General features: G+C 35.7%; 1 protein-coding gene across 7 annotated transcripts in view; it reads left to right on the plus strand.

The window, feature by feature from the left end:
• mei-P26 (E3 ubiquitin-protein ligase meiotic P26) overlaps positions 1 to 24,880 on the plus strand; it is a 165,698-nt gene that overhangs the window by 46,559 nt on the left and 94,259 nt on the right. For 4 of the 7 annotated variants that reach the window (XM_081737712.1, XM_081737716.1, XM_081737718.1 and 1 more), the window contains exons 2-4: positions 11,801 to 12,002; positions 14,580 to 14,724; positions 18,567 to 18,746. In XM_081737712.1, coding sequence (XP_081593838.1) covers positions 11,887 to 12,002; positions 14,580 to 14,724; positions 18,567 to 18,746 — 441 coding nt within the window. In that variant the 5' untranslated portion in view covers positions 11,801 to 11,886. Of the gene's footprint in view, positions 1 to 973; positions 1,108 to 1,428; positions 1,632 to 11,800; positions 12,003 to 14,579; positions 14,725 to 18,566; positions 18,747 to 24,880 lie in introns of those variants that run through there. The other 3 variants (XM_081737713.1, XM_081737714.1, XM_081737715.1) reach the window with 3 other exon arrangements.

Raw genomic sequence — 24,880 nt, forward strand, 5'->3', positions numbered from 1 at the left:
TAGGGTGATACCGTAATGTTCCTTAAGTGATACTCAACAATTATCAGTTCCAGGCACGACCCAAAAGTTCTCAACCATTGGTATCAAAATCAGTTCTATGCACAGTCATTTTAACGAAAGAGTGTAGAATTTGCTTTGATCACTTAATCTATTTCGAATAACAATTACGGGACATTTTGTTCATATTTGCTGAAAAACGTGACATTTAGGCGTTCCGTTTAAGAATCAGGAAAAACGGTGACAGAAAGAAAGAAATTGTCCCTGCTAAAACGAGACATCTAGTCACCTCAATGTGCAGATGAATTACTTATCATCACGTAATATTGAGTGCGGTGCTACTCGCTTATATAGAATAAAAAAGCAGTTTTAGATAGAATTTACCTTTTTATTTAGATATTGTGTCTTTAAAGTCCTATTCTCGTTTCCCCCAGGCGAATAAGTATTAAATTTTGCAGATTTTTTCATTGTCACCTCTATGATATAGTCCTGTACCATATTTTCATATCCTTTCTCGTATAAAACAACAACCAATGACATCATGAGAAGATCTTTGATGATGTACTATGATGGGAACATCACGCAGTTTGCCAACTATGATAATGTTGATCGGCAGTTTCTGTACAATGAAAATATTTGCTATAAAACTAATAGTGTGCTATAAATTGCGTACGCTGTAATTTTACCTCTGTAAGTTTCTTTTGAAAAAAAAAATGTAATTTGTAATTTGTTAATCTAGAAAACTTGCTGTAGATTCCCTTCATTCCTGTTTTGTATGAAAAGAGCATGTATTCGTTATGCACAACGATCTTCATTTTGTTTTATTAAATAATATTAACTAAGGTTACTTCAGAATAAATTCATAATATTAAAAACTCTGGTACAGTAATTACAATGTAGTTAACAGTATAACTTTTAATAATTGCGAAATACTATTAATACATAACGTATCATATTACATAATAGTTACGTATGTCTTTTAAAACGTTGGCAACACTACTTCGCGCCATTTGCATTTCATTCAACATGGCCGAGGTAAGACGGTATTTTCATCTGGAGTGTTTATTGAAAACTTTTTTAAAAATACATATTTAATATTTACGTGTAACAGTAAGTGAATTATAAGTGATAGAATTATTTTTCGGTAAAAGTCTTTGTGTTGAAGGTTATTTTCCTGGATTGTTGAGTAAGAAAGAAGAGAAAGTATATAAATTTAACCCCGTACAGTAACGTCAAGGGGAAAAATTGCACGATAGCTGGAAATTTTAATAGTGAAATCATATTTAGTTAAATAATTTGTTTTATCAGTTTAATTCCCTTATATTACCTCTTTTTCCTTATACGAAATTAAAGAAAACGTACGTAACTTTAACTGTAAATAACATGATAGACGCTTGAAAGAATCCCAAGGACACTCAGGTTGATAATGCGTTTACTCAGCAGAAACGCAAGAGTTTGAGAAGCTGCAATAATGATAGTAGTTTTTCCAGTTATATTTTAATCAGTGTGCGTTTCAAGGTAGTTCAAGAGTATAAGAAATTGAAGTAGTGTAGTTACAAGGAATATTTCGTATGGAGTCTTGTTTTTTTTCTACACTTACGTCATGTAAAGAGACTTGTAATACATATAAATAGGTATGTTGGCATATTCTTCAGGTACAAGTATAATTACTGAATATATCTATTCAAACAGGAAAGTTTGATTACAACAGTTTAACACGCAACCTAAAATGTAATTAGTCGAACTAACCTAGGTTATATTGTGGTTGCCGGTTAATGTATAGTTGACGTAATGTCCGCCCCATTATAGTGAAATTAAACAAGTATAATTCAAAGAAATAACAGGTGTATTTTACAATGCACGCTCCAGTTGGCGGTCTTACAGACACGAGACGTTGAATTTGATTAATTTTAGCAAAGTGGGTCCAAACTTTCCTATCCGTAATGTAACCCGACCATACTCTACCTGACTCGTACTAGTATATGATATGCCCTTGGTCAAATATAACGATGCGCAGCTGGAGAGTGTGTTGTAATTTGCCCATAATAACTTCTGTCAAGTATTTTAAGAGTTAAAATTTTGCTCACGCCTATGTAGCAATTTTGTGTGCAGTTTTGGTTTGTGGGAACCCTACTTGAATTATGTAGTTCTTATCAGAAATACACTTCTAGTATCAATTATTTCTTACAGTAGGATTTGAATTCCTTGATGCAGATTTACTTTAGGGGGGCGTAATCGTTATGGGTATAAATACAGCGTGTGGACATGCTATAAAGGCGAGAGTGCAAACAACAACAACCAACCTATGTTAGGTGCCTGCTAAAGAGCACGAATGCTAACCAACACGCATGAGATACAGTGAAGCACGTGAGACCACTCAGAAAGAGCAGGCATGTCAGTGATGATGGGTATGCATGTAAGCGAGAATAGTGGTAACCTCGTGTTCCTCATTTTCCGACGTGTCGTTTGTCGTTATGATCATGACTTAACGCACTCGTACTGCATTAACATTCAAATTCATTTCACCATGGCTTCGTTATTAAAGTATTATATGGTTCAAAGTACTCACTTTTTATTACGTCTTGGGACATTATCAGGCATGTTACAGGTAATATTCCCATATGGTTTGTTTACTTATGCCTTTGTATAGTAATGGGAGGTCATCTTTTTCACTTACTTTTTGCGATATTGTACTCAGATTCGGTCGTTTGATGGTTCAATACAATAGATTAGGTTAGGTTTTGTATCAACTCTCTTCTGTAAATTATGCTTTTTTGCCAGTTTTGACTCCCCATCTCTAAACTGTTACTGTTGTTTGTATGTATTCCTCTTCGGAAATAACATTAGATTTCCACTGGGCTACATGAGGAATATCTCACTTGGCATAAATAAAATTCAAGGGATCCTCCAGGAGTAATTGTTGAAAAATTACAGTTCTTTCACGATTTGCGTATAAGTACGGCTTCCGGATGTGTAACATAAAACCTAGAGTGCAGAGAAAACAAACCAACTTGTGCTAAGTGACGCTAAAGAAGTGCTTTCTAACCGCGTCAGGGCGGGGCGAAGCTGGTGGGTCCGCAAGGGTGCATGCGCGTGACGGGTGGTGGATATGCACACAAGCGATTGCAGTGGAAAGAAGTGGGTTTTGGCAATCATACAAGTTTGCATAGCATTTGTCATGGTTTCATACTAATAGCGGTGTGCTTGTAAACACAAAATATAGGTCCTGTACACTCTGCAGAAATATGTCACCGGTGGAAAATGGTGTCTAATAGAGCCAACTTTCACAGCTGTATTACTTTGTATTTAATTCTTTCGCCTACAAAAATTAGTTATAAACATGTCTTTTAATGCAATGTATTGAGTTTTACCACGGTAAACCTTCCAAAATGTTGTGCGCCCGAACTACTACTGCACCGCTTGTGGAATGCGCTTGAGTTCAGCGTTGACATTTCGTTGGACGTCAGCAATGTCTGAAAACTGTACTTAAGTGTTTCTTCATGCGGGGGAAAAGGAAATAGTTGACGGAGTCCAGACGTGGTGGGTAGAGGGGTAATGGAACTTACAACAACTTTGAAGCAGAATTTCATATTGGACATTATACATTTCATCGGTAGCTGCTTCACCTCAGTTCCATAACGCGTACATATAAACTACACGTATGAACAACCACATAGCTTCGTGAACGGTGATAAATACCTCTGGCTCCACTGAGCTGGCCGTCCAGCACATCAACAATAATAATCTTCACATGTCACATCAACAATTCATCCACCGTATTTATTGATCAGAGGTTGTTTGTGAACTATTATTCCAGATTAGAACTATATTGTCTAGGTTAGGTTAGGTTAGGTGGCATATATGTGCCTGAGGGCAGCAATTTTTACCCAGAAAAAATACTTTCTTTTAAAAAAAAATATATTGCGCAATTTTGGTTAGGTAGGGTTAGGTTAGCAGTGTAAATTATGTTTGTACTTACCTTGTCTCCCCTCTCCGTCCGCCGTAATCCCTTATCGTCAGTTGCCACAGATCTAATTTCATTCGCAATCTTCACTTTAAAAAATAAATAAGGTCTTGATAAGATCCTGATTAACTGCCTCACTTGAGCAGATAAGTTTTATAATTGTAATGCAAAGAATCAGAAGCATTCATTTTTGTTACTTCCCTAAAGACCGTTATGTAGACACTAGTGTAAATAGATGTAAGAACAGCAGGAACTTACTGGTCTAACACGAAAATTGTTGAAGAAAAAAAAAAAAATGTTTGTAGTGGTATCAATATAGCATGCTGTGTAGTGTGTTAATATAACCACAGTATTCACCTTAGTAGAACGTGAAACCAGTTCAAACACAAGCAAGCCAATTCATAGAGATAATTAATATCGTTGTATAGTATTTCACTTTCGCCTTGATTATTGGCTTAACTGGGCAAAGCACAGTGCTGGGATCGTTTGCCGGTCAATTGCAGTCCTGCCGGGTCATACGTGGTCGATAGGACGATAGAAATCTCCAAAACGAATTAATTTAATGTGATTACACTTAACTCATGCGAAACATGGTCGCTTACACTGAGGGAAGAACATAGACTGAGAGTATTTGAGAACAAAATCCTGAGACGAATATTCGGACCCCAGAGGAACGGGAATGGGGAATGGTGGAAACTTCATAACGAGGAACTACATAATTTATACGGTTTACCCAACATTGTTAGGGTCGTCAAGTCTAGGAGGCTTAGGTGGGCAGGTCATGTAGCTAGAATGGAAGAAAGTAGAAACGCTTTCAAAGTCTTGACTGGAAGACCAATCGGAAAACGACCATTAGGAAGACCTAGGCGCAGATGGGAGGACAATATTAAGATGGATCTTGCAGAGATAGGAATACAAAGTAGAAACTGGATGCAGTTAGCTAAAGATAGAAGTCAGTGGAGAGCTTTTGTGAACGCGGCGTTGAACCTCCGGGTTCCATAGGCCGTAGAGTTAGTTAGTTTAGTTAGTTAACTTAACTCAATAATTTTGGCCTATGTGAGTAGCAGCTTGTTTTACACTAAGTATTGCATTAAATTATGTATATTGTAGAGTTCTGGTAATGTTACGGCAGATAAACTTCTTTGAGCTTACATAAACAAATATGCTATGATTTTGGATATAGTATACGACAGTGCCTCGTTACTTCCCGAGGACGCACGAAGTGCAGTCTTTTACAGATTATTCACTGAACATCTAGGAACTTAAAAATGGGGTAAAAAAGCGAGTGTCGTTCACTTTTGTGGTGGTACGAATATAAAGAACAACGTATGTATTTCACTTTTGGGATCGTACAACTTGTTTATTTTGATGCACGGTGAACTCTCTTCAACTGTTTGAGAGTTGTATGCAGTAGTAGCAGATCTACCGTGATTGATTACCGGTTTTTGAAGGGTTGTTTAGTGAAGGTTTGGGCTCATTCCGTAGAGGTTTTTGTGAGCTCTCGTTTTTTTAACTTTCGCTTATTGTTAATTTGCATTTTCGGGATTTTCTTGCGGGCCGTATAACGTCCTGCAGTTCTAGACAGAGGTTCCGCCTACATGGGGGTGCTTTTTTTTTTTTTTTTTTTTTTGTTCTGCCTATATTGACGGAGCTTGTGCTTTGTGTTCTGCAGGTGGCAGTACGGTAGAAAGAAGATGAAAATGGTGATATTTGTACGTGTAAGTAAGTAAAGTGCGTGGATCGTGAAGTAAATGTGCGATCTTAATCTTTTTTTATATTTGTGCTTTAAAATCTTGTATTGGAGATAATAAGTGATTTTTTTGTGTTGATTGATAGTTTAATGTATTAAAATTTCAGCACGTTGGCGGTAAGCACTTCCATGTTGCTCAGTAGGTCATTGTAGGCATTAACTTTTCCAGACCTTTATATTTCGTGATTAACAATAATATAGCCCTTGTACTTCGGGCTATATGTGCGCTTTTTCGCTTGGTACTCCCTCCCTAATTTTTATTGCATTCTTAAAATGGCCCTTGTACTTACAGATGTTCTTCTAAGAATGTGTTTTTTTATATGGTATGCGAAGAATAATAATGTGCCCTTGTACATTTTGTATGAGTATATGTGGGGCATTTGAAACACATATCGCATGTCACGTGCACGTGGATGCTTCTTACTGTTGCACTATGTATAAAAATGATTTTATTACATGTAGAAGTAGTAATAGAACACGCAAGAGACCCAGATCATGTTGTATTCACACTTCATATTGGAGTGTGAATACAACATGATCTGGGTCTCTTGCGTGTTCTATTACCACTTCTACATGTAATAAAATCATTTTCATACGTAGTGCAACAGTAGGAAGTATGCACGTGCACTGGACATAATGAGGTCCTCTTGTATACTATTACCATGATTTTTTTCTTGGTAGTTTGAAGATACTATATGTTAAGACAGTATATACGCGAAGTGTTTGAAGATTTTTTGGGTAAACTGTACATTGCTCCTTCCAGTTGATATCTGAATAAACAACACTGTCACCGCTTTTAACATGAGAACAAGTAGTCGTATTTGAAAACGATAAAACAAACAAATCTTTTTAAAGTGTATACCCATCTTTACTGACGCTAGATTCAATACTAGCTTGTAGTGACGACTGAGCACAGGTTGATGGATGTTTTTCCCTCAATTTCAGATACAATAACACTATCTATCGCAAATCAGTCGTACTTTCCGATGCGTATACAAGACGAACCGCAGCGTGTAATGTAAACGGTAACCCGATTTTTATATATATAAATATGTCTGTGATTAATATTTTTCTATAGCAGGCTATGTAAGTAATAATGTGACCAGTTCTCCGTAAAGTAGGATGGTCTTTCTAGAGATGGCGATCGTAGTATTAATGGTTATTCAGGAATTGGTGATGTTCAGTGGAGGCTTGTATTGTTTGAAAAAGAGTTTTCTCATCTGTTAGCCTAGTGTGGCACACAGTGTGTAGCTCTTGGATAGGTTTTCCAGTTGAATTTGCTTTAATCGCTATCTAATCTTTTGCGTATAGATGAATTTTCAATTGTTTATTTTACTTAGTCGGGAATTTGTTGTTCTTTGTCTATTATACGCGCGGCCATGTCGAAGTATGTTTCTCTCTTTGGATAGGTGCAGGTAATAGTGGTATTGAATAATTTATCATGGGCACAAATCAGTGCGGGCATCTCTGTTGCGAACGGTCCCTGATTTGATCTCAAGACCAGGAGACTAAGTGATGAGCAGCGTCGTATTCGGGGTTTTTTCAGTATTCCACGTTTCCTTCGCTGAGTTTCATTTAGGTTATAGGGCATAAACACAAAACATTTAAAGATTTCAGTTCTAGTTACATCATTATCAAATAATAAAAAGAAACCAATGTTAAACTCATGTAAGCACCTGTGTTATTAACTTTTCAGTATACGTTTCAAAGATTGTGTTGTCCTTATCCTCCTTTCCATCTGTTAAAAAAATTTTATGTTGATTCATAGACTTAAACATTGCCTAGAAATTTAGAGCTGGTGACTAGTGTTCAGTAGGAATGGTTTCTGCCTAAACTCACAGAGCTGCGCAGTTTCTGTTTCGCACGAAAATAAATTGTCACTGAGTGAAAGCTCGGAATATGATCTTTGCAACGGAAAAGTGAAGTGAAGTCTTCATAACGTTGTAATTCGCCCCTCTTTTCTCACTCTCAGAGTGGGCAGATCATAAACTTTTGTTTTCTTCATTGACGTTGAATCAGACACTGAAAAAGGTTTATAGTGGAAACTTAAGATATTCCCAAATTTGCTTCCAATTGTCACATTTTGTGCAGTTTTACCTGTGAGTACTGCTTCATGTGAGAGAGGCTTCAGCAGACTCAACAGAGTTAAGACTGCCTACAGGAATTCGCTGAAGACTGACACACTGAATGATTTGCTGACAATTTCCATCAATGACCCTTCACTTAAGGACTCTGATCCGAAAACTGCAATCGCCAACTGGTACTTCACTGCAGAAAGGGAGAATACACAAACTTGAAGTTTTAAGGTAGAATATTTTAGGTCCGATTCAAATTGATTATCCTGAATTTGATTGTCTGGTTTTGAAATTTTATGCCTTGATGTAAACTCTATCTTTGTCAAACCAAAGGCCGGGGAGGGGAGGAGGGGACCACTCATAATTTGTACGCGAGAAATGCTGGTAACCATCATTTTTGGATTGGCGAGTGCGTCTGACTTTGAAATTTTTGCGCTCTGGCCTTCAATTTACTCTAAAAAGAACCCACTTGATGCCCTGAGGTGCAGTCCCGCAATATGTGGCATCCTATTGTTTCTTTGGTTACAAAATTCGGATCAAGGACAAAGTTATTTTAAATTTGTGCATATATATTTAAACCACAGTGTGAAATTTTCGGTGTCCATTGGCAACTAAATGTTCTAGTTTGTGGTACGCATTTGGCAGTTTGGTGATATATTTATTTATTTAAAAAAGTAGCGGCCAAACTCTGATACGCTTGCTAGTTCAGATCTCAAATTTCGTGCCCTGCCATAAGCTTTTAAAGGCTTACCTGAGCTAGAATCTTTCAAATAAATGAATAAATAAAACATAGTTAACTTTTTGACCTTCAGTATCCATTTATTGACACTGACATAGAAAAGTGAGTTCAACATTAGTTTATTTTTTTAGGGATGTACCGATCGGTATCGTTGATATCGGCCATTTTTGGGAGTATCGGTATCGACAAAGGGACACCAATATTTACCGATACATTTTCCAAACCATTTTCAATTTGTTTAATATTATAGTGACACACATTTCATTGGTTTCTTTTAGACTTAAAGTTGATATAATTACTATCAATTGTACAATCGATTTCTTTATGCATGTGTACGCCTTTGATTTGCACTACTCATACTCAGCTGATACTTTTAGCCACTCGATGCCAAAATAGTGGTGAAGAAAATCCAAAGGTCGTCAGTTAGGATCATGGGTGCCCGAAGAAAATTTTCTAGGGTGGGCCCATTCCATGGTTGCTATATTACATCTGGTATTTAATATACGTGGTTTGCTATATTATGTATAAATTTTCGTGAGCCAGGGGAGGGGTTCCGTCCTGCCCACCCTCTTCGGGCGCCTATGCTCAGGATAGCAGATCCGTAATTGGAATCCCAAACGAAACCGAGATTTCGATTCAGAAGAAAATGCTAGAGAAGAAATCCTCAAAACACTCATTCTGTCATTCTTATCTCCTACTTACTGGTTAAAAACAAATTGTTCTAAAGTTAATAAATAGTTTTATCGTTATCGACTTCGCTTAAGTAACTCTCTTATTTTTTCTTATGATATACACAGGACAGCAACACTGGTTCGGCACGCATAATTTTGTAAACAATAAAAATTTGTAATGGTAGTATCCGTTTGCATTAACTATCAAAATACATTATCACTCAAAATATCAATCACTGACTCTTAGAATTAAGTTTACAAAAGTATTTGTTGTTTTTTAGTTCATTTTACGTGAACTGGATTAAATGTAGAGCAAATAGATTTTTTTGTGTGAAACCTAAATCAAATTCTGCTTTTTGTCTTTGTATGTCAAATTTTGGCCTTATATTAATCAGGGTTGGCTGGTTTAAACCAAACAACAAAAAAATGTTCGTAAAAGTGTAAGTGTATGTAAAATCTTGATGAACACACATTTGTGGGTTATCACGTTTCACTCCCGTATATTATTCGTATTATATTCAGACCTAAATCCCCCATTCATTACTCCAAAAGATTATACTACAAAAGCAACTTTTTTATATAAGTTTATAAATGTTTATTTTGTGATTTTTTTTGTAGTTGTTATTATTGTTATGTAATTGCAATCGAAGAAAAATTCTAAATATTGTTTCGTTTCAATGTTTACTATTGATAAAATACATCGAAAATGCCGTACTTTTTGTGTGTGTGTGGGGGGGGGGGGTCATACATACCCCACGAGAGGCATTTAGTGAAATAAGTATCTTTGGTATCTTTTTATGTATAAATGACTCTGAGCCAAAGTGGACTCAAATAATTCGTATCTTTATTCACTTTTCTTATTGATATGCAGATTAAGTCGGTGTATTTCTTTAATTTGGACCAATAAAAGTCGTTGTTAACTAACTTGAACTAAATTAGTTCTTCTGTACTCCGTAGTACTTTGAAATTGTTCATATGTAATTCTGTGTAATGGTTTCACTTGTGCAACTGTTTATCTTTTTGTCCTTCTGAAATGATTCTTGACAGTTATATTAAGAAGCATGTAAAGATCAGTACAACGTATTTTTTTAAAATCAGGATTCCTTCATGAGTGAGTCGGCAGACGTATCGCATTTGTGGCCAATTAGTCCTGGTTCCGAGTTCAAATGGAGGACAATTTCTCTCGGATGTAACTCGAGAAGCGGTTTTTATTCCGCTCTAAGCTTATGTGACCCCTTCCAGCATAACCCGGTTGTTGCATAATAACATCAAGGCGAAACAAACTTATTTCTGTCCATATATGATATGAATATATAAAGCAAATTATTTAAACCATAAAAACCTGGTTTAAACCAAAAAAAACCTGATTTAAACCAAAAAAACCGGTTTATTTGTTTTTTTTTAATAAAAACCATGGTTTTTGCCAACCCTGATATTAATATATCCTATTACAATGTTGATCAATTCATTATTCTAAAAATCCCTGATAATATATTTAAAAAATGTGTCTAAAAGTATCGGTATCGGTGAAAAAGTGGTATCGGTACATCCCTATGTTTTTTATGAGCTCTGCATTCTATCAGTCCAATAAAGTAATTTTATTTCACTTTTAAAATGAGAATGGAACATCTTCGTTGATTGTGTTTGTAAGAGTGTGACTATACGATTTCCAACACTAATTGCGTAACCATATTCTCCAGATTAAACCTGGAAGGACGAAGGTTCTGCGCATGTCAGTATAGACCAGGAGGAGGGAAGTTAGAAAAAAATTCTCTACTCAGATGAGATTTTTTTTTTATTATTAAGAGATTCAATTTAATTTAATTTTTAAATAGGATTTTTTATATATTTCAATTGTATCCAAGTATATTTATGCTGATTTGTATCTACAGTTGAATTTAGAGACTATACGCAAGACAGACAGTAAAGTGTTAGGAATTTTTTATACTACTACTGTAATCGTATATAACATAATACTGATAGTCATCCGAGGGGTGAGCGTATCGTTGATATCTTATTTCTCGCATTCCAGAATAATAATAGTAAAACACTCTTAATAAAGTAAATCTACTCATACTAATATGGTAATATGACTTCTTTGCACCAGAATTCTTCCTCCCATTTTTTTTCTTTCTTTCTTTAAAGTAGCTATTAATGTAGAAGCTTTTAGGAAGATAGGTTTCCCTACTGGTTTAGTGGTTAACGCGTGTGATTGGGTTTGATTCCCGGTGAAAAAGCGCAAAGATTTAATTTTACAATAATTGATTGTCATAAATCATTCGTCTCCTTTGCCTCAAGGGCATCACCATGGAACTTTAAACTATTTAATTTGACTCATTTTATTATTATTATTATTATTATTATTTGATCTCATTGTTTCTTGTTCACAGAAGATAGTGCAAGGTGAAATTCTAAAATGGGGAAGTTGACCAAATCTGCTGAGGAAGTTATGGGGGAACATCGTATATTGGTCGGTACATTATATACTAGATTAAGTAAATAAAAGATAACGTTTAAAAATTATGCGGATCCAATTACAAGCATGTAAAGGAACACCATCGTAACTACTGTGTAATTGTACATTTTTTTCTTTCTTTCTTCTAGATCAAATCACGGTTATTTGAGACTGAAATTGTGACTTAAAGTAATACAAACAACAGTAACTTCAAACACAACTGCGTTATCAAAGTATGGCCTCTAGTGAAGAGACAGAAATGTATGGAGATGGTTTGAAGGGACCGAGTCCAGGTCCCTTGGAAGAATCTAGTCCCTCTGCAGAACAGGAACATGTTTGCAACTTATGCAGGTAAAACATTTTGTTAAAATTCTTTTTTGAGTTAGTTGTTGATGTTGCTGGAAACTCATTGCTTTTCCGAATGATACTTAAAAATCGTTAATACTTATATATTCTAGGAGCCAGTTTTAAATATAATTTTGTTAGTTTCAAAATGTACTTTCGTGTAGATGAATGGTTATTGTCATGTGTGTTTTTGATTAACGTGATTAAGATTCGATTTCCAGTGGATGTACAGACTTTCAATTCAGGTCAAAGGCAAGTTGCTTGAATTATGATAGTGAACTATAAAAGTTTTGTTTTTAGAGGATTAAAAAAAAAAAAAGTTTAGAATTCAATCAACACGAGACCTAAACATTGTTCAGCGTAAGCTCTAAACTCCGATAAACAAAATATTTGTATCCTTCCGCTTGTCACAAATACGATTGGCTAATGATGTATCACTCCCACTTCCCACGGGGAGGAGCAAATTGTGCACATGCATTTTGACAATACTGTCTCGTGTTGTCCAGATACTTACAGCAGCAGCAGAAAAGAAACTCGAAAGATTAAAAAAAAAAAAAAAAAAAAAGTATTTGAATTTCGCTCGTAAACAATTGTTGCTTACAGTAGTGAGTAAAGGTTTGCCTTGTTGGTGTTTCACCACAACACTCGCGGAACCGGGATTTATGCCAGTTATCTTTCAGACTTTAAAAGCAGAACACCCGTCCACAGTTGAGTTGGCGCCATAATTAGTGCGCATGCTTAGTGTTTATTTCTATTGTTTCATTAGCTACACTCGATTGCAGTATTATTAGATAATCCGTATTATATTTTTTTTTTGTAATTTATAATAATATAGCTGTTTTGTATGAAGCTTCATAGTAAAAGTAATAATGCAATCACATGAACTATTTTTCGGAGGAGTACAAGCGTCAGTAGGACAACAACAAATCAGCGAGATTTAGTTTCACGTGGCTTTGTTTATCGCAGTTTAGAGCTTACGCCGAACAATGTATAGATCTACAGTTGAAGGATCCAAACCAGATCAGCTTCCACCGTGAATCGAATCCTGACCAGGGAATATTTCTCACTATTGTTTACACTTTACCATTTAGCCACTAGAGAGCAGAATTGCCAGTTGAGCTACAAGTAGCGAATTGGGCTTTTTTTTTTTTTTTTAAGTGCCCACGGTACCAAAATTTCAAATTGGGTGACACGCTACTTTTATCTGCAGGCTATATAACTCATAAGAATGCTCTTCTTTCTTATTTTCATATATGAAATAACAAATTATTAGTTGTGTATATTACAATATAAGTTTAGTTTTCTGAATACAAACATATCTGTATATTCTATCTTGGAGACGTATACTTACAAACACTGATTTTCTGGTGCAGATCCTTTTTACACTTTCCTTATGGTCGTTGCTTAGTACTGGTGAGCTACATACGAAAACACTAAGAAACTCGAATAAAATTTTGCAGACAGATAATTACCTATTTAGTTATATTTAGCATAAAATGTATGTTCATACAACAATTGGTGTAATTTTCATGTGATTTTTTTTTTTTTTTAAATTTTATTTCTGCCTATTCGATAATTGAAATGTTCTGCTTCCACAGCTCCTCGAAACAACCTATATTTTTCTTCTGATTTCCTATATATATATATATATATATATATAGTGGACTCTTTAATTCGAAGTCCAAGGGGACACGAAAAAACTTCGAATTATCCAACAACATTCATTTTCACATATATAACAACAAACAAACCAAAGTACTGCGCTTCAAAAACATATTCATATGGTGTAGACTTTACCTTTAAAGCAGCTTGTTATTTACTTGATCGAATATCGCAAACTAACAAACGACATTGACTCCACATAATTCGAACTACGTGTACAATGGAAAATGTATTTACGTACAACACTACAACATACATTGAATAGCCCAAACAATTAAACACTAGTAACAATTTGAATATTCTGTTCTGAATTTTAAGAAGTCGTAAACCTCATTTGCTTAAATTTGATTGTTTCTGTGCTGTCAATAAATCTTGAATTTCATGCATTGCGTGGAATACGGTATTAATAATATTTGGTTGACTTTATCAATAATTCATCTTAAATTTTCAAATAATTCTGAAAGAAGATGAGATTGGCACACGTTCTCTATCTTTACTTCTTCCCCAACTCGTCTTCATCTTTATCATTACATAGATTTTCTATTTATCTTTTGTATTACTCTTCCCTATGGCTGCATCTGGATAACTGAAAACACGTTAAAACTGTATTTCTCTGTTTACATCTTTTCAACATTAAAAATTTTCAACTGTATTTACTTCGAATTATCCAAAACTTAGGTTCAAAAGTTCGATTTATCCACGATTTTTTACTATTGTTTTCAATACAGTTTTCAAGGGGAATGGACTTCTGTTCGAATTATCCAAGTTCGAATTAACGAGACTCCACTGTATATGTATGTATATATATATATTCATTAGCATTGGTAAGCCTGTAATGTACATAAAGAAAATTGTGCACTATTTTGTTGGATTCCTTTAATATCATTGTATTAATTGAATTTTGTATTGTTTCTATTGCAGCAACAAATATAGTAATCCACGTGTCCTGTCCTGCCTACATGTGTACTGTGAAGCCTGCCTTGATAAGTTGCTAATCAATGAAGCGGGCGATACAGGAAAACGTGGAAGTATAATAACATGTCCTGACTGTGAACAAGAAACGAAGGTAAATCATATAATAACTTTTCGTTTTAAACGGAGAATGGAAATATTCCTTTATGCAAACGGAGAAAACTGACAGATGGCTTCTGGTCGGGAAGATAGTTTATTCTGATCACCCAAAGAACACCTTATTAGAATCGTGCATAATTATATCTATACAATGATAACTTTCAACAGTATAACATACTTATTCCAATAAAGATTCACAATTGTTACTTACATCACATGCTAAAAATAACTTATCTGCGTATTATACGTAGTAATCAGTAAATATTTTCGTACAGTATGTAGTGTGTTCTGTGCCACGAAATCACCACGAGCACAGAGCTGAAGTGATCAGTACCTCAGCTAAACTATACTTAAGGCCATCTTCCACATCATACTTTTCTAAATAGGGTGGTTTGAGTCTGTTTCCAGTCTTCGTTTGTCATGACGATTCATCGTCGTCACTTCATCTTCTAAGTTGCATGGCCCCATCGTAACTAGTAGCATCTCATTTTTTAATACAGATAGTTTGGCATAGTTTTGTTAAGAATTAACAAATCTCAAATCTACAATTCGTGACATGCTTTAAAACAGTGGTTCTTAGCCGATGTGTCGCGACACACTGGTGTGTCACGTGCTCCCCTAAGGTGTGTCGCAAAATTTTAGAATTTAAAAATAATGAAGTGTTTCATAATAAGTAGTAAAAATTGAGACAAACATCTTCAGCGGCAGCAATAATGCTCAGTGCTATATAGAGTCATTATAAAAACTAATTGGTTTCACTATTATAATAGATATTATTATTATTATTATTAATAATAATAATAAAATATCGAACAAATGTGTTGCGATGTCCTGAACGTTGAGTAATGTGTGCAGTCAGTCAAAAAAGGTTGAGAACCACTGCTCTGAAGTTCATTTTTTCTAAAATAAAATTTTACCAAATATGTTGCAATATAGGATTGTTTCTCACAATATATCGTTTGCCCTAAATACTCTGAAAAATTACGCGGTTCGTGTAGCAGCTATTTCCTTGTATAATAACTCTTCTTCAAACCTGTACACTCTTATATGCATTATATTGTTATAAAGATTTCGTTTTCTATTTAATAACACTCTCTGGCTTCGATTAAATGTTACTGTATGTTGTTTAACATTAATTAGTTCTTTTATTACCACAAATCTTACCTAACATAAAAATTTTCCTTGTGATTTATGATGATTACTTTACTAAGGTCATGCCAGCAACCAATTCGGCTCCTATAATTGATCAGACATTGAATTGAAAAACGTTGACTTTTAAGATTTTTACGTTTTTCATCTTAATCCTTTCAAAGAAACTAAAAAATGTCAATGTTTAAACGCTTGGTAATTAAATTATTAAAAAGATAAGAGCGCACACTAGTGCTCTGTTAATTGCATCTGTGCTGTTTTGGCCATTTTTCCTGTGGCCTTATTCAGCAGGTTAAGTCACAGTAAACTGGACGCTCTAATGAGCTGGTAAAACATGTGCCACACAGGACACTGCTGACTCAACTAAACAACGTCGGCTTATTACTGTCGACACATGTCACTACTTGTGCACGGCGGCTCGTTCCGCCAGTGTTGCCAAATTGAGCGCAACGACTTCCTTCACCAAACTTGAGTGTTAGAGGTTGTTTGTACATGTACAGGGTGTTTCAAAACAACACCGACAACGTTTGGGAGGTGATTCCTGACACCAAGATAAGACAAAAAGTATAGACCAACCTGGATGCACAAATGTTTCCTTTCGGAGTTATAGGCTGCCGAAAACATGAAGAAATGAACTTTAAAGGTCCATAGCTTCAATATTATAGGACACAGCGTAGTCGGATCAAGATTTCACTTAGAAACTAATATGTCCCCTATCCAAATATCAATGTTTTAGAATCCTGGGGTACTTCCGCAACCATTTTTATAGAGGAAGCGGGTGAGTACTTCAAATTATATGTCCGTAGCCAAACCCCCTCTATAAAAATTGTTGCGTGAGTACTTTAGGATTCGAAATATGGATTTTTGGATAGGTTACATATTAGTTCCTAAGTGAAGTCTTGACCCGACTACGGTAGGTTCATGGGCGCCCGAAGGGAAAGCCAGGTTGGGCCCGAGCCTCCCTTCCCTGGCTCACGAAAATGTATTAAATTTGTTAATACAAATAAAAAATACCAAAAGTAATATAGCAACCAGGGATTTGAGCCCCTCCTAGAAAATTTTCTTCGGGCGCCCATGGTAGGTCCCATAGTTTGTCCTACCTTGGTGTCAGGAATCATCACCCAAACGTTGTCGGTGTTGTTATACAGTGAAACCTGACAACTTGGCCACCTCTCTAAGTTGGCCATCTGCTTATCTTGGTCTAGTTCGTCTTGAACCTGCATTTTCCCATAAGACATTCGTTAGTTACTACTATATAAGTTGGCCACCTGTGTATCTTGGAAGTTGGCCACACTGAAGCAATGTTTACCCTATGATGGTAATGATAAATTTACCTGCGTATCTTGGCCACGAAAAATACAGTTTTGTTATTTTTCTTAACTCTTTCAAATTCCCATATGAGAGGCAGATGTTCTGTATTTGTGACTGGACACAAAGAAACATAGATTCGCACGATTTGTTCTTGGAGGTCAATGGCCAGAACACTACCCTCATAAAGAGGTGGTGAAGGAAGATGTGAATAAGAAAAAGCACGTACAGGAATTCAGGAAATGGTTGTACGTATTTGTTTACCCTGTCTGTTTTGGTAAAACCATTAGCTATATCAACTCGTCTCATCAGTGGGGAGCTTTAGTAATTCCGGAAAATTCTCAAGGTTAAAACCAATCATCTCAATTGTCAACTATTGGCACCTGTCGGCTTGTCAAAAGATAGTGGAGCTTTTGAGATATGAATTCCCTCAAGATTTTCTCAAAACATCTTTTGCTCCGAGGGAAACATTTCTAGCTCATTAACAATAGGTAGTTAATTACAATATTAGAATGTGCATATCTGCCAAAAACAATAAAACAAATATGTCTAGAATGAACCACCATTCAGTAACGACTGAAAAGAAGTCATATAAATTGCATATGAATTTCTTAATTTATAACAGCTTTTCTTGTTTTCAATCTGAATACCTCAGTGTACTATATCGATTTCAATTACTGCGTATATACGCTTCTATTTCATGGTTGTTTGTGTTATTGTGTTTTCAATCCGAATAATACAATGTACCAGATTAGTTTTCAGCAAGAGATAGGTATCCAGGGAGGAACGGGCTCCCCAAAGCCCATGTGGCCTTTATTTTATTTATGAGTATACAATATTTGGTATAATTTGAGTGTAATTTGTCTTAAAATCTTCATATATATATATACCTTCTGCATCTGAATGCACCCCCCCCCCCAAATTTACAGAGAAATCGGCGCTCTTGGATACAATAGTAATATTTTCTAGTACTGTATATTTTTAAAATTACTCTATATACATTATTTATAAGTAGCTGTCGTGCCACTGCTTATTAAAATTTTACAATCAAGTAATACTAGAACTCCTATTCTAAAAATACACAAATCACACTTATTTTCTGTAAGTTGGCCACCTGTCTAAGTTGCCCACTTTTCGATGGAACCGATGGTGTCCAACATAGAAAGGTTTCACTGTATATATATGCTACATATTGCAATATTAATAATAATTCAGTTCAACTTCGAAAACAGAACATACATATTAAATTGTGTGTATATATACTTTTAACGGACTCTGTGTATAATAATAATAATAATAATAATACATTGCACTTCTAATAAAAAAAAAGTTACAAGTAAGCTTATTTTCTTACGATCGATTTGTTTGTGATGTCTACAGGTAGGAACAAAGGGAGCTGCCTCTCTGCCATGTGATTATGTATTAAGTAACATTCTTGATATGTCTGCAATTGAGACCATGGCGGTCCTTTGTACTAGTTGCAAAACTAAAGAAAAAGCAGTGGCTAGGTGTTCAGACTGTGCTAATTTCCTGTGCCCTAACTGCAATACTGCTCACCAGGTAAGAGAGAGATTCATTATTAATAGTTGTAATTAATATTCTCCAATATTTAAAACTGTAGTGTGTTTTAATTTAATTCTAGACTAAAGAAAATTTCTCGGTTATTTCCAATTTTTATTGTGTTCTCTTATAATATAGAAGCGTTAGTTGTTTACAAAATTAAGAGAACTGGACTCCATTGCCCTGTTTGCTGGACAGATGTCATACTACGCGTCAAGAACAATTTCTGTGCGTTATATTCTTCATACTTGTAAGCAGTTATTCTATCGAGGTATTTCAGCAATGTATACGTATTTTTTATTTTATTTTATTTTTTTTAACATACGAGAAGAGCAGGTGGCTTAGTGGTAAGTTCTTACCTCTAGTGCGTGGGGTCCCTAGTTCGTTTCGTGGCCAAGTAAGTTTGTGGTAGACAACATGGTGTCCGTGAGTTTTCTCGGGGTACTCTTGTTTCCTCCCACAGTCTCACTCCACCGATTCTTCCGTCATCATTCACTTGCCTTAATTATCCGTCTCCCTTAGCCTAATGGGCATAATTGTGGTACGTTAAACTGAAAAATTCCATGTAATAAAAGCAAAACGGCTATTACTCACAGCAAAAGATATATAGTGGAGTTTTCTTCTACATATTTTTCCATTTCATTTTAAACATGCGATATTTTGTAAAAACGACATTTAAAAAGGGCTTACAGGAAAGCTGTTACTCCTAGTGCAAAGGGTCCTTAGTTCGGCCCCAGATCATGTAAGTTTAGAGTAGACAGCATAGTGACAATAGGCTTTTTCTGAGCTTTTCCGTTTCAGCGCACCTTCTTATTCCATCAATGTAATAATTCATTTGCACTTCAAGAATTATAGAACGACTATGTCCATCTGTTGATAGGTATCAGAACAAAAATTGTAAGAGAGAACGAGAATCTTTTTTTATGTGATTCAGATTTTGATGTGGATGTAGTAAGGGCATTGCAACGTTTTACCGCGATCGTAAAGCGCATAATTGCGCAAGATTTACATCTCCTACAGAAATATAACGTTCGAATTCATATGCTTCATCTCTCACATACCATAGAAGGAAGGTGAACAATTAAAATTTTGTGAATGCCATTCTGCAGTAGACAAGTAGTGATTCTGGACGAGGGATCTGATACCTGTCGGAATGTGATAAAATAATAATAATAATAATAATAAAAAAGCCATCTTCTATCGACCTCATGATTCCAGAGCTTATTCCGACTGGGTACATGATGTGGTGGAAGTCCTGATATAATGGCTACCTTAGGCTATCCAAAGTGGACAAAACAGCTAAAGCGGAATGCAGTTTTTATTACCAGACGAACATTTTGCAGCCACTATGCTGCCATGATATGCCATCCCTGTATAGCGGCGTCACGTCTAGCGTTGTTCACCAGGACAAGGCGTCAAGTCATATGGCGAAGTCAACGTGATGTACACTCATGTCCAAAATTATTGTCACATGTGTATAAATATGCTGTTGTAGGAATATAATTTGATAACGAATTCGCCCTGTATTTCTTATAATGATAGTATATGTATAATCGGCAGAGACATGTGTGTGGCAAATTTCATGTCAAAAGAGCACTAAATAAGAACAATAAAACTAAAATAAAAGTTTCTTGTTCATTTAGCAACATTTTGTTTTACTCGTTCTAATTTTCGTATTTATAATTCTTTTCCTATGAAATTTACCACAAATACACATTTCCCGATTATATACGTAGTATCAGTATTAAAAGTACCCTGCAAAATCATTATCAAATTATATTCTTACAAGAAGACAGTTACAAATATGCGACAATCATTTGAACATGAGTGTACATGGAGCAAATGCCAGATGAAACTGAGATTCATACAATCCCTTTAACAGACATTCCTGTGAAATCTGGAATCCGCTGATGCATTCTTTTCTGGGGCGGTGGTTCCCATTGGTGAAACGAGCCGTGGGCCGTCGACAACTGCTCACGATCGCCGATTTTTGGGAAGTCTCGTGTCAAGGGGAACGGAACAAACTTGATTACACTGTGCTTCAACAATCTTCAGTGAGAACTAAAATGCAGCGTGAACAGACACAGAGCACAGCCGTTGATGGTGTCGCTGTATTTCTTAAGATGGTAAGGGCGCCAAACTCGTTACCATAAACCTGAAATGAGCTTGTGTATTTACGTAAAATAATACTTGATTCATTCACTGATGTGCTGTTTATTTCACATCGTTGAAAGCTTTGAACATTAATTTTTTTCTTTCTTCAGTGGGATGTAGAAGGGAAATTCCCGGTTGGGTAATTAACTACATTTTAATAATCTGAATGAATGTTTTTGAAACAAAATTACTTTCTCTTGCACCTCCTTGTTCCTATACGATAAGTGTTGGGAAAGTCGTCTGTGGCGTGCTAACAAGAAAACCAATGAGCTGAGTAAAAAACACTATTTTTCAATGAAATCACCTTCCAGTTCTACATATCGTCTCCATTTTCTTCCAAGTGACTCAATGCCTTTAACATAAAAAGATTTCTCCTTACAATCATAGAACTAAATTCATTACCTGCTTGTCGCTTGAAAATTGCTATGCCCTCAGGTAATTTTTCAAATGACGAAACAGATAATAATCACTTGGGGCTAGGTCAGGACTGTAGGGTGGGTGGAAAAGTTGTCATTCCCTATTCTGTTCCCTACCTCAGAGAATTTGGATAGCAGCCTTCGCAAAATGGGATGTGTATCCAGACGCATTGTCATGAAGAAGCAAAATTCGACGATGTAGCTGCGCGTCGTTTATTCTGAAGTGTTCGGCGTAAATTTTCAAGTGTTTTTTGATAAGTATTCCCTGTGATAGTATGGTATAGCTTCAAGCAAAAGAATTCCTTCCCTGTCCCAGAAAACAGTTACCATAACCTTGTTAGCCAATTTCTTTGCCCTGATTTGTGTGTGTGTGTCTTTGCTTTAATTGGTGACCCCTGATGCTTTCACTGCATGAACTCTTGTTTAGATTCTGGGTTATACCAGTGAGTCCACGTTTCATCCCCTGTCACTACATGCTGGTAGTAGTAGTTATCCCCTTCCATAAAATCCAAATTTTCCTGACACATTTGCACCCGAGCTTGCTTCTGAAAAACGTTCAAATTGTGAGGAACCCATCTGGAACAGACCTTTGTGAAGTGAAGGCGTTGGTGTAGAATATCCCAAACACTGTGAACATCAATCCTTATTTCCTCTCTCTCTCTCTCTCTTTTTTTTTTTTTTTTTTTTTTTTTCGTCGGTAGGACATTACTAATTTTTGTACAATTTCCACGACTTCAGGTGAAGTTGCTGTTTTTGGTCGACCTAGTCATCTAGTCGCTTTCCGTTTTCACCCGTTTAGAAACGCGAAAATAAATGCCGATTTTCAAAATGGGTGGAAATAGTGAGTCGTGATAACGGTATCTCATGTAAAATGATATTTTCTAGGGCGCTCTTGTTCCACATTTTGATTATCTTTTATCTATTTGAAGATATCACATAATTACTGTAAAATTAGCGGTATTTTAATTTCGCCGGGATGAGGCCTCTTAATGCAAACAATCCTACAGCAATTCTAGCCCATGATAATAAAACATTTTGTCTTGTGCTGCAAACCATACCTCTGCAGCTGTTATGACGTCATTAGTCTCTTTAAATTCAGTTCCTTTCAGATGTATCTTTTGGGAAAAGATAATAGTCTGGGGGGGGGGCATATCTGGAGAATAGGGGGATGGTGAATGATATTGAACTTTGGTTCACACAGTTTGTGCATTGCATTGGCTGCTTTGTGGCAAGAGCATTGTCTTCCGAGGTGATGCGTTTGGACAGTTTTCCTCGGCTCTTTTCCTTCAATGCGGTATGCAATTTTTCCAGCAAGTTCACGTAACTTTCAGCATTTAGTATAGTGCCTTTTTCCAGATATTCACTCACTATTACCCCCTCATAATCCCAAAAAATGACCCATCACTTTCCAGCGGATTTTTCTCTGCCTTGGTGTCCCACTGTGGCACTACTGCATAGACTGAGTTTTGGTCTCGGGATCATACACGTATTGTGTTTCGTCAACAGTAACAATTTGTTTAATAAAGGTGGAAGCAATCACTGATAAACGGCGCAGCACACACTGTGCCCAGTTCTATCTTGTCAACTTCTGATCAACTGTGAAGAGTTCGGGCACCTACTTTGTCGACAATTTTTTCATAGCAAGTTCTCCATGCACGGTGTAGTGCAGACGCTCCACACTGATCCCTAGGGTCTCTGCAGTATGTGACAGACGAGTTCGCCTGTCTTCAAGGATCATGTCATGCACACGATCCTCAGTTTCTACGGTCATTACAGTTTTGGGTCTTCCACACTTTTCTTAATCTTTGATGCTCCTCGTGCCCCTCCTGAACTCTGCTACCGACAAGTTCACTGTGCTATTATAGGGTGTATATCGGTCACGAAAGTCATGAAATGAGAAAATGGTCATGAAAGTCAAGAAATTTAGTTTTTGGGTCACGATTTTTTTTTTCTTTCTTTTCAATCTGTACAAATATAAGTACAGACTGCAAAATTTTGTTCTATAAAACGTCAAAATTCAGCACAAACAATGCTTATGGTCAGTTTTAGACGCTACCAAATCGCAAGCAAAGCACACTTCTATCGCATGCTTGAAAATTCGGTCTAATTCGCACTCAAATTCGAACTTGTGCCTGTTACGAAATTTTATGGTTTGGTAAATAAAAGATCATGAAATTTCATTTTGGAATTTTAGTAGACACCCTGTATTATATGAAGGATTGTCACTGGCAATTGTTTGTCATCAAAAATTTCCTCTGCTCTCATATTGTTCGAGAAAAGGTATTTGATTACTTTCTTCTCTCATTTGTTAAACGTCACAATGTGCTCCGCCATGATTACTTCAAACCTGCAACTTTTTTTTTTTTCCTTTGTTGCAAAGCATCCTCTAAAATATAGTTACATAAGACTATATTGTAAATATGAGTTCAATTACTGTGTTAGGACGGAAACTTATCTAAACCCCTCGTATATCAGGCAGTACCACATAGGGTCATTTGCTAGTAGTAAATAAAAGCGAAGCACTCAATAACACAGTATCGTCTATTATTTAACTGGCATAAAATTTTACAGATTGCATCTTAAGCAAGTATGCGTAAATGATTGAATAAAGTTTTTACTTTTTTGTTGCGTGGTGGTTTCTTTCTTTCCTTATGTATTTCGATCCCCTATATCTTCTGCGAGTATCATAGTGATCATCTTCTCCTGTATGCGTTAATGTCTTCATCTACGTGTACAGGTAAGTACGAATATACCTTGTTTTGATCCTAAATTAGTGTAGAATACTTATTTTTTAGATCACTTAAAAGCAATACTCATGCACCATTACTAACCGCCATTGATAATACGCTTTTTGTTTAATGTCTTATTATTCCAGTGTTACCAGCTACCACAATTTTTGGTAAGTAAAGCTTGTTACACACGAACATAACTTTCCGAGGCTCAGTTTTTTTTATTTGCGAATTGGTCATGAATTTATAATCCCATTCTGTATACGTATAACTACCTTTATCCAGAATGAATTATTATACATAATTGCGTATTGAAAAAGATAAAATAAAATTTAAATAAACTCAGCGAACCTTTTGCGTATTTTGATATTTTTATTTAGAAGCCGATGATTTCAATACTTAAGTATATATTTTTTTATCACTTAACTCAGTATATGCTTATTCCGTACAAAATATGAAAACTCGATTTAGGGGCCGTTTAAAAATTTTGTGGTCCCTGATCAAAAAACTAATTATTGGTCAAGATCGCAATCTTTTGATTTTTTTTTTTTTTTTTTTTTTTCATTCCTAAAATTTTTGGTCGTGGCATACTTCACCCTGAAGTAGAAAATCAAATTAATAATCTTCTAGTCCTTTGTAATCTTCATCCAGGTAAATTAAGCAACATCTTAGAGAGACTGGGAAAATTTCAGGGATCTCAAACACTGGGCATATTCAAAATTAGGACAGAGATTTTGAATATTTTATTAGAGGAATTAAAGAAGTTTAGGAGGAGGATCACAAATAAATCTACCACAGAATTTGAGAATAATAATCAAATAAACATTTTAACTAT

This window comes from Thermobia domestica, chromosome 14 (assembly GCF_964235325.1).
Source record: "Thermobia domestica chromosome 14, izTheDome1.hap1.1, whole genome shotgun sequence".
NCBI classification, from domain to species: Eukaryota; Metazoa; Arthropoda; class Insecta; order Zygentoma; family Lepismatidae; genus Thermobia; species Thermobia domestica.